The following is a 12773-nucleotide window of genomic DNA, read 5'->3' as shown; positions in this document are numbered from 1 at the left end:
ACACAGTAAGTGTTCAGTAAATACCAGTGATTGAGCTGACGTGTGTCATAAATCCACTAGTCCCAGGTTTCTGCTTGATGGGCTGAGAAATGCATTAACCCTGAGAGTATTTGGAACTCCTTACTCCATATCCAACAACACAATGGGAAATATGCTGAAGAACATTTAGAAAAATGGGCCAGGCAGCCAAGGCAAATAGGGACTAGAGGGGAGATAGGCAGAAAACAGAAAAACCACCAGGTCCGATATAGTAGCCCAGCCTGGCCGTGACGAGCGCTTGGCCCAAGGTTGTGGCGGTTTGAATGGCGATGCGGATGCAGGAAATGTCGCTGACGAAAAACAGGCAGGATTTCGCGTCAGGCTGAGTGTGAGGAATTGAGGTTTGACACCGTGGTCGTGAGCTTCTGGCGCAAAGGAAATGGGGTGGTGTTTCAAGGAGACCAACGACAAGGCCGAACTGGACCACCAGCGAAAGAAAGTCAGCACCGTCATCGGAAGGAGAATGGAAGTTGATGGGGCTGAAGGCAGAAGACCTAAAATAGGAGTCTCGAGTACCGCCCTGGGCCGAACCTTTGCAGCTCAGGTTGGGGCAGGCATGCTGGTTAGTGCCCTGGTGCTGTTCCCAGGGAGGCTGAGGAAGTAGCAGTTTAGTGACTGATTGCATCGACCTCCTGCATCCTGTCTCTCCCCTCTCCAGTCCATACTTCACTCTGCTGCAGATTATTTTTCAAAAAATCATTCGGGCCTTATCTCCTCAGTCTTCAGAAATCGCCAATAGTGGCCCATCTACCTCCACATCAAGCAGGAATTCCTTCCCATCAATGCTAAGTCACTCCATCAACTCTCTCACCCCTACCTATCCCTCGTCCATACTTCACTCTGCTGCAGATTATTTTTCAAAAAATCATTCAGGCCTTATCTCCTCAGTCCTCAGAAGTCTCCAATAGTGGCCCATCTACCTCCACATCAAGCAGGAATTCCTTCCCATCAGTGCTAAATCACTCCATCAACTCTCTCACCCCTACCTATCCCTCGTTAATCCTCTGCTATAACCCAATCCACACACCTCACTCCTCTCTGGAACCCGATCTCATCTAGCCCATTGCTGACCACTTGCTCACATTATTTTAGACTGTGAGCCCACTGTTGGGTAGGGACTGTCTCTATATGTTGCCAACTTGGACATCCCAAGCGCTTAGTACAGTGCTCTGCACACAGTAAGTGCTCAGTAAATACGATTGATTTATTGATTGATTATTCCTCAAGCCCAAAACTCCCTCCTCCTTCAGGCCCAAAAGTCCACCACTCTGCTCACCTTCAGAACCGTCCTAAAATCACGTATCCTCTGAGAGGCTTTCCCTGACTAAGCCCTCATTTTCCCCATGAGCCTTCCCCTGTGCCATCGACTGTGCACTTAGCGTGGCTCAGTGGAATGAGCAGTCAGAGGTCATGGGTTCGAATCCCAGCTCTGCCACTTAGCTGTGTGACTTTGGGCAAGTCACTTCTCTGTACCTCAGTAAAATGGGGAATTAAGACTGTGAGCCCCACATGGGACAACCTGATCACCTTGTAACCTCCCCAGCGCTTAGAACAGTGCTTTGCACATAGTAAGCGCTTAATAAATGCCATTATTATTATTATTGTTATTATTATTATTCCCCTTAGAGCACTTCATATTCACCCCGGCCCCAGAGCAGTTACGTACTTATTCTGTAATCTGTAATTTATTGTAATGACTGCCTGTACCTGGGGACTGTGAACTCCTTGTCGGTAGGGATGGCATCTGTCAACTCCGGTGTTGTACAATCCTAAATTCTTAGTATGGCGCTCTACATGCAGTAAATGCTCAATATATGCCATTGAGTGATTGATTAATTAATTAATTGAGTAGTATTGACTGTGATGGGAAAGTTAGAAGGAGGAGAGGGATTGGGAGTCAGAAGGACCTAAATTCTAATCCTGACTCCGCCATTTGTCTGCTGTGTGACCTTGGCAGGTTCCTTAACTTCTCTGTGTTTGTTTTCTCATCTGTATAATGGGAATTCAATCCTGGGTCTCCCTCCTACTTAGTCTGCAAGCCCCATGTGGGACAAGGACTCTGTCCAACATGATTTTCATGCATCTACCCAAACACTTAGTACAGTGCTTGGCTGATAATAAGCACTTAACAAATCCATCAGCTGTTATTATTACATTATCATGATTAACTTCAACTCCGACAACAGCTGAATTTGCATGTTGGGCATCACCTCTGCTCAGAAATTCTTTATTCTTTTAATAAATGTGTTTACGGTCAGCCCTTGAACTGCCACACAGTTGTTTCTTTGTAGTCAGAACATAGTAGGAGCCAATTTTCCCAGAGGGACAATGTTATCAATGGGGAATTGGTTCCTAAACCATGGTTGGAAACCTTATTTTTGCCAGAATTGCCTAGAGTAGTGTACTTATTCAGTTGCAGACGGCTAATATAACTGCATTGCAGTCTTTACATTGAGTTAGTTTCCAAAATAAGGTATTCTACTTGAACTTTATCCCAAATCAAGTGGACATGTTGGCTGTCGTCAACAACTCCTCCTGGGCTGTAGGCTCGCTGTGGGCAGCGAGTCTGTCGGCTAACTCAGTTGTATTGTCATTCATTCAGTCGTATTTATTGAGCGCTTACTGGGTGCAGAGCACTGTACTAAGCGCTTGGGAAGTACAAGTTGGCAACATATAGAGACGGTCAACAGCGGGCTCACAGTCTAGTGCAGTGCTAGGGTAAGCACTCAATAAATGCCATTAATGCTGATAATTCCCCTTCTCTCCCACGCTGCTCCACCCTCTTTAAACTTTTCTTTTTATTTCCCTGCTACGTGCATACGTGTCCCCATCCACTCAAGCCTTGGCATCCATCTCTTGGGTCCCCCTGGGCCCCTCAGGATCTCCCCTCTCCTCCCCAACATGGAGCCGCAATACCACTGTTGGGTAGGGACTGTCTCTCTATGTTGCCGGCTTGTACTTCCCAAGCGCTTAGTACAGTGCTCTGCACACAGTAAGCGCTTAATAAATACGATTGATTGATTGATTGAAGTTTCTTTTTATTAGCAGCTCGTTATGGGCGGGGGATGTGCCTGCTGATTCCGTTGTACTGTCAAGCTCTTAGTGCAGTGCTCTGCACACAGTAAGCGCTCAATAAATACGATTGAGTGAATGGTAAGCCCTCATCAATCAATCAATCGTATTTATTGAGCGCTTACTGTGTGCAGAGCAGTGGACTAAGCGCTTGGGAAGTCCAAGTTGGCAACATATAGAGACAGCCCCTACCCAGCAGTGGGCTCACAGTCTAAAAGGGGGAGACAGAGAACGAAACCAAACATACTAACAAAATAAAATAAATAGAATAGATATGTACAGGTAAAATGAATAAATAGAGTAATAAATATGTACAAACGTATATACAGGTGCTGTGGGGAAGTTTGATTAATTAACTTGCTTCACAGCCCTTACCCAACTGCAGCTTCATTCTTCTCTTTTTCCCATCTTCAGTCTCACCCCCCCATCACCCCTTCTGCCACCAGATTTCAATGGCCAGAAAAATGATAAGGTAAAAAAGAAAGAAACCCCGTCGTCCAGCTGTCAACTTGGTGGTGAACACGCCAGTGACCGAAGCCAAGTATTCTGTTACTAGGGATTAATAAAAATTTATTTCCATGTTGTAAAGCAGTAGATTATTCAATCAGTATCATTCTAAATATTGAGAGTCATTCAGCATTCAAAAGCTCCTCCCATTCTACCTTTTTGAAAGCATTTTATCATTGACGATCCTTTTTTTTTTTCTGTTAGGTCAATGGCACCGACGCAGATTATGAATATGAAGAAATCACACTTGAACGGGTAAATATACCCAACAAGATGTCTGCTTGTTTTGTTGTCTGTCTCCCCCTTCTAGACTGTGATCCCATTGTTGGATAGGGGCCGTCCCTATTTGTTGCCGACTTGTACTTCCCAAGCGCTTAGTACAGTGCTCTGCACACTGTAAGCGCTCAATAAATACGATTGAATGAACGTGTTAAGGATTTTCATTGTGCAGCATTAGAGAAAAGTAAATGAAGATTATTTCTGAGATTTATCCAGTTGTGAGGATTTAGAGCTTTTTAATTTCTCTGTAGGTACTAGTTAAACCAGTTAAAGATGTGTAAGGAGTCTACAGAGATATTTTATATGGCCACAAAACAAATTATTTAGTAGTCAAAAATTTCTGAAGTAATTTTGACCAGTAATTTATTTTCTGTTGCCGAAAGTTTAGAAATGAGAATTTCTAATAACATTTCTATAATGTGATCTTTCGAAAAATGATAATAAAGTTTATAAATGTAAAATAAAGTTTATAAATGCCTAGTTATAGCATTTGAGGCAGTGTGCTGTTATATTTGAAACCTTCTTTGCTTCTGATTTGCAATTTTATCTTTAATGTGTGGTCTTTTTTGGTGTTAGGTGGAACGATCTACCTTGAGTTCTAATGAGCTTTATTACGAAAAGGACCTTTTTCCAGGTCAAAATTTTGAATGTTTTGTTCCCAAAGTGATTTTCATAGACTTTTTCAAAAACCGTTCAAGTTCTGTACTGTAAAACAACTTTTACGTTCGAGAGGATTTTCCTATCACAGTTCCTATTAATAACAAACCTTTGTGTATGAGAGTGTGGCAGAGTTTACTTTTTTATGAAGTAAATTAGTCGGTCATTCCTCCACTTGCTGATGACCAGGTCATCTCCAGCCTTAACTTGTCCTCTCCCGCCTCCTATAGCACTTATGTCCTCCCTATCCTTATGCTGCCCTTAGGCCTGTAGTAGCCTTTCCTTTCCTTTTCCTTTTCCTTACCTTTCCTTTTCCCTTTCCTTTCCTTTCCTTTCTTTTCCTTTCCTTTCCTTTCCTTTCCTTTCCTTTCCTTTCCTTTCCTTTCCTTTCCTTTCCTTTCCTTTCCTTTCCCTGTCCTGTCCTGTCCTGTCCTGTCCTGTCCTGTCCTGTCCTTTCCTTTCCTTTCCCCTTGGGAGAGTACGGCAGAGGTCCTGTCCTGTCCTGTCCTGTCCTGTCCTTTCCTTTCCTTTCCTTTCCCCTTGGGAGAGTACAGCAGAGGTCCTGTCCTGTCCTGTCCTGTCCTTTCCTTTCCTTTCCCCTTGGAAGAGTACGGCAGAGTTCCTGTCCTTTCCTGTCCTGTCCTTTCCTTTCCTTTCCTTTCCTTTCCTTTCCTTTCCTTTCCTTTCCTTTCCTTTCCTTTCCTTTCCTTTCCCCTTGGAAGAGTATGGCAGAGTTCCTGTCCTTTCCTGTCCTGTCCTGTCCTGTCCTGTCCTGTCCTGTCCTGTCCTGTCCTTTCCTTTCCTTTCCTTTCCTTTCCTTTCCTTTCCTTTCCTTTCCTTTCCTTTCCTTTCCTTTCCTTTCCTTTCCTTTCCTTTCCTTTCCTTTCCTTTCCTTTCCCCTTGGGACAGTCTGGCAGAGTTCAGCGCCCTGCACACAGTAAACGCTCAATAAATGCAACTCATTGATCGATCGAGAGTTGGTAGACACAGTCCCTAGCATCAAGGAGCTTACGGTTTTACAGACCACCGGAACCGAACTTGTCCATGACCTGTTGTGGCCAAACGGGACAGCCCCCTCCCTGGCTTCATCTCCCGTTCTCTCCAGCTCCTTCTCCATCATCTGGTAGCAGGGGACGAGGCCGTAGCAGTGAAGCAGTACAGAGGCCATGCAGAAGAGCTTTGACCTTTCGCAGTTCTCTCATTCAGATTCTTGATCAGTAGTATTACCACCAAGCCCGAAATCCTGGAGCTAATCCTGAAATCCCGGGGACCTTCGAGAGGCTGGTTATGTGGAGAGGAGAAGGCAACAGCTGACTGACTGCGGCCTGAAAAAATTCTAAATAAATGCCCTAAAAGAAAATGTCCAAGCAGCCACCGACAGCTACAAACCTCAGCACCCCACAACACCAACGTAGCCATCTGAGATGGGATTCACTTTATCAGTCCGAGTAACATCATGTCATAATAGCCCGTTGTTGGGTGGGGACCGTCCCTGTATGTTGCCGACTCGTACTTCCCAAGCGCTTAGTACAGTGCTCTGCACACAGTAAGCGCTCAGTAAATACGATAGAATGAATGGTAGTACCAATTTGCAGCTCCACAGAAACACCAACTATGTATCTTGTCAATGGACAAGCTATATAATTTCCTAGTACAACATTGTTGCAGATAAATTATTGGTCTTTCGCCATATTCTGTGAATATTCCCCATCATTCGGAAAAGGACACATTGTGAAAAATCTGTCAGTTTCAAAGTTAAAATAAGTTGAGTGTACCGTATGTTAAAAAATAATGTGGATTTTATTAGATTGCCTCCCCCACTATAGTATTGTTTTCTTCTCCTGTCAATCAACCAAGGACTGTAAGCTCCCTCTAGACTGTAAGCTCTTAATGGGCAGGGATTGTGTCTGCTAATTCTGTTGTATTGTACCCTCCCGAGCACTTAGTACAGTGCTCTGCACTTAATAAGCACTCAATAAATGCCATCGATTGATTTATTGAGCACATATTACCTACCGAGGCCTGTACTAAGTGCTTGGGAGGGTACAGTACAACAGAGTTGGTAGACACATCCCTGCTGAAGTAGTAGTATTATTATTGTCATTATTATTATTAACATTATTACTATTACTGTTATCATTATCATCTGGCACTTACTGGGGTACGGGATGTATACCACCCTGCTAATTCTGATCATTGTAAAGGTAACTGTATGCCATACTATTGAAATTTTTGTAGTGAATGCTTTTTAGTTGTAGAAAATAATTCCAGTTTCAAAGCTAGAAATTCCGTCTTACGGCTTAATTGTTTTAACATTTAAAAAAAAAATCAATTACTTAAAAGCAAATTGAATTGTTTTTCAGGGAAATTCAGGGCTGGGTTTTAGCATTGCAGGTGGCACAGACAACCCCCACATTGGAGATGATTCAAGTATTTTCATTACGAAAATCATTGCCGGCGGAGCAGCTGCACAGGATGGAAGATTACGGTAGGTTGGCCGTTCATGTTACGATGCAGAAGTCCTCCCCTTTCATTGAAATGTAATGGGCCCAGAATGGTTGCAGCTTTTCATTTCTTTTTTCCTAATACCAGCTTGGTAAGGAAACATTAAAATTGCCAAATAGGTTCTCAGGTAAGGTGAACTAAGATTTACTAAAGATTTGATGTATTGCTTGAAGATGTTATTAAATGAGTCTTCTTGGGTAGACACCCCATGCGTTATTTTACAAATATTTGACTTTTTCTTAATACTTGGTTAATATTTGGGTACAGATTAGAAATCAGTTATCGAATGTCTACAGATATTTTGGAAAGTAATACTCCCTCTTTTATCAGTACCGTTTTCTTAATTATTCTAATTTGCCGTCTGACTATAGTACCACGCTGGCCTTGCCTCCAGGAATTCAAAGAAAATGAATGGAACTCAGACCTAAAAGAAATGGACCAGAATTTAATAATACCGAATTAAATTATCCTTAGACTTGTTCTTTTCCTGAAAATTTTTGCTTTGAATGAAGTTGCTCCCCGGGGTCTTTTTATATATTGCCCTTCTATTTTCATGAATCTTATTTGCAGGATCATTTAGCACTCTCATTAACATGGGTAGGAGGTAGATTCAATATTTGTTTTCTTCCTTTATAATCGTTTTTTTTTTTTCCTCAGTGTGCAGCCCTTTGAGTAACACAGTAAAGCTTAGTCTTTTCAGATGTTTTCCTAACCTAAATCATCAGAAAGTAGTAAAGCGTTTAAAGTAAACACCTGGGAGACTTTTGAAAAAACTTATCATTGTGCAGTTTAAATGAAAGGGGTGATAATAGTGATGGTTCTGGCTAAACACTTACTCTGTGCCAAGCACTGTTCTAAGTGCTGGGGAAGATAGAAGATAATCAGGTCGGATTCAGTTCCAGTCATCATCATCATCATCAATCGTATTTATTGAGCGCTTACTAGGTGCAGAGCACTGTACTAAGCGCTTGGGAAGTGCAAATTGGCAACATATAGAGACAGTCCCTACCCAACAGTGGGCTCACAGTCTAAAAGGGGGAGACAGAGAACAAAACCAAATATACTAACAAAATAAAATAAATAGAATAGATATGTACAAGTAGAATAAATAAATAAATAAATAAATAGTCCCACTTGGGGCTCACAGTCTTGATCCCCATTTTACAGGTGAGGTAACAGGTACAGAGAAGGGAAATGACTTGCACAAGGTTACACGGCAGACCATTGGTATATGTATATATCTGTATATATATATATATGTTTGTACGTATTTATTACTCTATTTTATTTGTACATATTTATTCTATTTTATTTTGTTAATATGTTTGGTTTTGTTCTCTATCTCCCCGTTCTAGACTGTGAGCCCACTGTTGGGTAGGGACCGTCTCTCTATGTTGCCAACTTGGACTTCCCAAGCGCTTAGTACAGTGCTCTGCACACAGGAAGCGCTCAATAAATACGATTGAATGAATGAATTGGTAGAGCTGGGATGAGAAGCCATGACCTTCCAACTCCAGGCCCGTGCTGTGTCCTCTGCGCCGCGCTGCTTCTCTTCATTATTCACTCATCAACCAATCAATCAATCAATCGTATTTATTGAGCGCTTACTGTGTGCAGAGCACTGTACTAAGCGCTTGGGAAGTACGAGTTGGCGCTTGGGAAGTACACATCATTATTGGTATTTTTTTTAAGAAACGGTTGGCATAGAGCGTACTGTGTGCCAGTCACAGTATTAAGCACAAGAGTAGATCAATCAGTCAATCGTATTTATTGAGCGCTTACTGTGTGCAGAGCACTGTACTAAGCGCTTAGCACTGAACTAAGCGCTTAGCACTGTACTAAGCGCTTAGCACTGTACTAAGGTAGATACAAGGTAATCTAAGAGTAGATACAAGGTCATCAGTTTGGGCACAGTCCATGTCCCTCACGGGGTTCACAGTCTTAGTCCTCATTTTACAGATGAGGTAACTGAGCCACAGAGAAGTGAAGTGACTTGACCAAGGTCACACAGCAGACGAGAACCCAGGTCCTGACACCCAGGCTGTCTCCACTAGGCCACGCTGCTTTTTGAGCTCCTACTTGATTTGGGTGCTACTGAGAATAACAAAGATGAAGCCACGGTTGGCAAGACTTTATGCAAGTGACAGAGGGACTTCAGTGAATACTCCACCCTACCATAATGTGCTTTTAACTGCTCATTTTGGCTAAAGCATGACTGTAGAATCAGGGAACGTCCTTCCAACAATGTGGGCCTTTCTGAATACAACGTAGTGTTGTGAGAAATGGTTATTTCATTCATTCATTCACTCATTCAATCGCATTTATTGAGCGCTTACTGTGTGCAGAGCACTGTCCTAGGCGCTTGGGAAGTACAAGTTGGCAACATATAGAGTCGATCCCTACCCAACAGTGGGCTCCCAGTCTAGAAGGGGGAGACAGACAACGAAGCAAAACATATTAACAAAATAAAATAAATAGAATAAATATGATGATGATGATGATGGCATTTATTAAGCGCTTACTATGTGCAAAGCACTGTTCTAAGCGCTGGGGGAAATGCAAGGTGATCAGGTTGTCCCACGGGGGGCTCACAGTCTTCATCCCCATTTTACAGATGAGGGAACTGAGGCCCAGAGGAGTTAAGTGACGTGCCCAAAGTCACACAGCTGAAAAGTGGCGGAGCCGGGATTTGAACCCCTGACCTCTGACTCCAAAGCCTGGGCTCTTTCCATTGAGCCACGCTGCTTCTCTATATCATCATCATCAATCGTATTTATTGAGCGCTTACTGTATGTACAAATAAAATAGAGTAATAAATACGTACGTACATATATACAGGTGCTGTGGGGAGGGAAAGGAGGTAGGGATTAATTTGCAGTGTCAGGCATGATGAGTACAATGCAAATTTTCCGTTATGCTGGATTCTGCAGGACCATCACCCAGAATTTTATAGGCAGACTCAGTGTAGCAGGAAAATGCAGTCATCTGCACTTGTAGAGCCTTTTGTAGAGCCACAGATGCACTTAATCTTGTATCTACCCCAGGGCCTAATAAAGTGCTTGGTACTAAGTAAACACAAATACCACTTAATGAGTACATGTCATTTTAATACCTGCTTGGTTGTGCTCAACCTCTGGGGAGATGCAGACTTCTGATCCCCCTTTGCAGAAATGTGACTAGATAAAATAATCCCCACTGCCTGCCCTCAATTACCAAGGTTATCCAGAGTTTTGTCGGGCTCGTTTCTTCTAATAATGACGATGGCATCCGTTAAGCGCTTACTATGTGTGGAGCGCCGTTCTAAGCGCCGGGAGGATACAAGGTGATCAGGTTGTCCCACATGGGGCTCACAGTCTTCATCCCCAGTTTCCAGATGAGGGAACTGAGGCCCAGAGAAGTGAAGCGATTTGCCCAAGGTCACACAGCTGACGAGTGGCGGAGCTGGGATTAGAACCCATGACCTCTAACTCCCGAGCCATGTTGTTGATGTACTCATGTACTCAGGTTGTTAATTTACTGCCTTTTTATTCTAGTAAGCACAACATTTTCTGACATCATTGTATTGTAAATGATTTTGCTTACCATTCTTGGAAATGATTCGACAGACTTAGTGAAAGGGTGCTAACTTTAACTTCTCCATTAGCGCGGTGCTGAGCAGTTTGCTTTTGTTCCAGATAAAATCCTAGAAGAAATGGCAGTATATTGCGTGTGTCGTCTCCATCATTGAAACAAGATCAGTAATAATCTTACCCCAGATGGTTTCAGGTGTTCTCAATGAGATTAGTGACAATTTTGGCACATCCTTAGGCAACTCAGAAGCATTGTGGTAAATGCCATTTTCTCCTATCCTCGTGCATCCCCAAGGCACAGGGTCCAAAGTGCAGGTCTCTCCAAGTCTGGTAAGGTCTAATCTGCCTCCAGGGCCCCTTTTCAGGAATGCAGGAGCCTTGAATTTATCATCTTCGGTAGTAGCTGGTTTCTCTAAAACCCCTGCCTCACACTATTAACGAAAATAAGAAGTTTAATGCTTAGGAGAATTTACATGAGGATTTCAGACACATACTGTACAAATGGAAACCGAAAACAATAGTAGTTATTTGAGAATTGAAATGACTTTAGCCATCCATTATTAATCCTGTGTCTGGAAGCAGTGTCTCCTGAAGCAGCGTGGCTCAGTGGAAAGAGCTCGGGCTTTGGAGTCGGAGGTCGGGGGTTCAAATCCCGGCTCCGCCACTTGTCAGCTGTGTGACTTTGGGCAAGTCACTTCACTTCTCTGGGCCTCAGTTCCCTCAGCTGGAAAATGGGGATTAAGTCTGTGAGCCCCAGGTGGGACAACTTGATTACCTTGCATCTACCCCAGCGCTTAGAACAGTGCCTTGCACATAGTAAGCGCTTAATAAATGCCGTCATTATTATTTTGTTGTCAACATTTGCATGCCAGACTTTCTGTGAGATTGTTTCGAGAGTAGAAGTAAATGAGTAATAATTTAAGGTCACCCTTTATTTGAATAGTACTTACCCAACATTTCAACTAAACGACTTTAGACCTTAAAATACCTGATTTCAGATAAATAACATGCCCAGGTAATAATTGGACAAGGTGATTGAAAAATAAAATGATCTGTCCCGTGTAAAGTCACAGGTGGAGCACTCCTGTTGATCGTGTAATTCGGCTGCCCCTCACCTTCCCCCAAAAGACTGCACAATGTTCATCTCAAGCGCTTAGTACAGTGCTCTGCACATAGTAAGCGCTCAATAAATACGATTGATGATGATGATCTCAAAAAAGCAAGCCTGCCAATTTGCTAAGTTCATTCACTCAGCTGTATTTATTGAGTGCTTACCTGTGCAGAGCATTGTACTAAGCGCTTGGGAGAGTATAGTATAACAATTAACAGACACAGCACCTGCCCATAATGAATTTATAGTCTAGGGGGCGGGGAGAAGTGTATCAATCAATCAGTCGTATTTATTGAGCGCTTACCGTGTGCAGAGCACTCTACTAAGCGCTTGGGAATGTAATCACCATAGTTCTCCCACTGCCTAGAATAATTTCTACTTAATATTGGACAGTAGGATTAGCAAAACTGAATTACGAGAGATGTCATTCATTCAGTCAGTCATATTTATTAAGTGCTTACAGTGTGCCGAGCACTGTACTAAGCACTTGGGAAAGTACAGTAGAACAATGTCCTAGTGTTTATTTAAGCAGTGAGGCCCATCAGTGTTGTTTGTTGAGCACTAACTGGGTGCAGAGCACTGTACTAAGTGCTTGGGAGGGTACAGTACGACAGAAGTAGTAGTTAAATACGCTTCCCGCAATGAGCTTACAGTCTGAAGGGGGAGATAGACATTAATATAAATAAATATCTGGGGTGTTTTGGTGTATACAGCAGACATTAATTGACGTGCCGAAAAATGAAGCCCAGGATGAAAATTATTGGTAGGCTTCAGTGCCAGAGAATAGGACCTGTGGTTTTTGGATGGGGTCTAATACAAAGTTGTAAAGCAAATAGGGTAGAATAGGCAACAGAGGTATTGGCATCCAATCAATCAATCGTATTTATTGAGCGCTTACTGTGTGCAGAGCACTGTACTAAGCGCTTGGGAAGTACAAGTTGGCAACATATAGAGACAGTCCCTACCCAACAGTGGGCTCACAGTCTAGACGTGAAAGAATCCAGGATTCTTTCATGCCAGTAGGTATAACATTG

At 42.8% G+C, this 12773-nt stretch overlaps 1 protein-coding gene across 13 annotated transcripts in view; it reads left to right on the top strand.

Moving 5' to 3' along the window:
* Positions 1–12773, top strand: part of DLG1 (discs large MAGUK scaffold protein 1) — a 241181-nt gene that overhangs the window by 148602 nt on the left and 79806 nt on the right. For all 13 annotated transcript variants that reach the window (XM_038749481.1, XM_038749480.1, XM_038749488.1 and 10 more), the window contains 2 exons: positions 3823–3873; positions 6918–7042. In XM_038749481.1, coding sequence (XP_038605409.1) covers positions 3823–3873; positions 6918–7042 — 176 coding nt within the window. The remainder of the gene's footprint in view (positions 1–3822; positions 3874–6917; positions 7043–12773) is intronic.

This window comes from Tachyglossus aculeatus, chromosome 7 (assembly GCF_015852505.1).
Source record: "Tachyglossus aculeatus isolate mTacAcu1 chromosome 7, mTacAcu1.pri, whole genome shotgun sequence".
NCBI classification, from domain to species: Eukaryota; Metazoa; Chordata; class Mammalia; order Monotremata; family Tachyglossidae; genus Tachyglossus; species Tachyglossus aculeatus.
The sequence above is the reverse complement of the archived record's forward strand: the minus strand, read 5'-3'. Positions and strand labels throughout refer to the sequence as shown.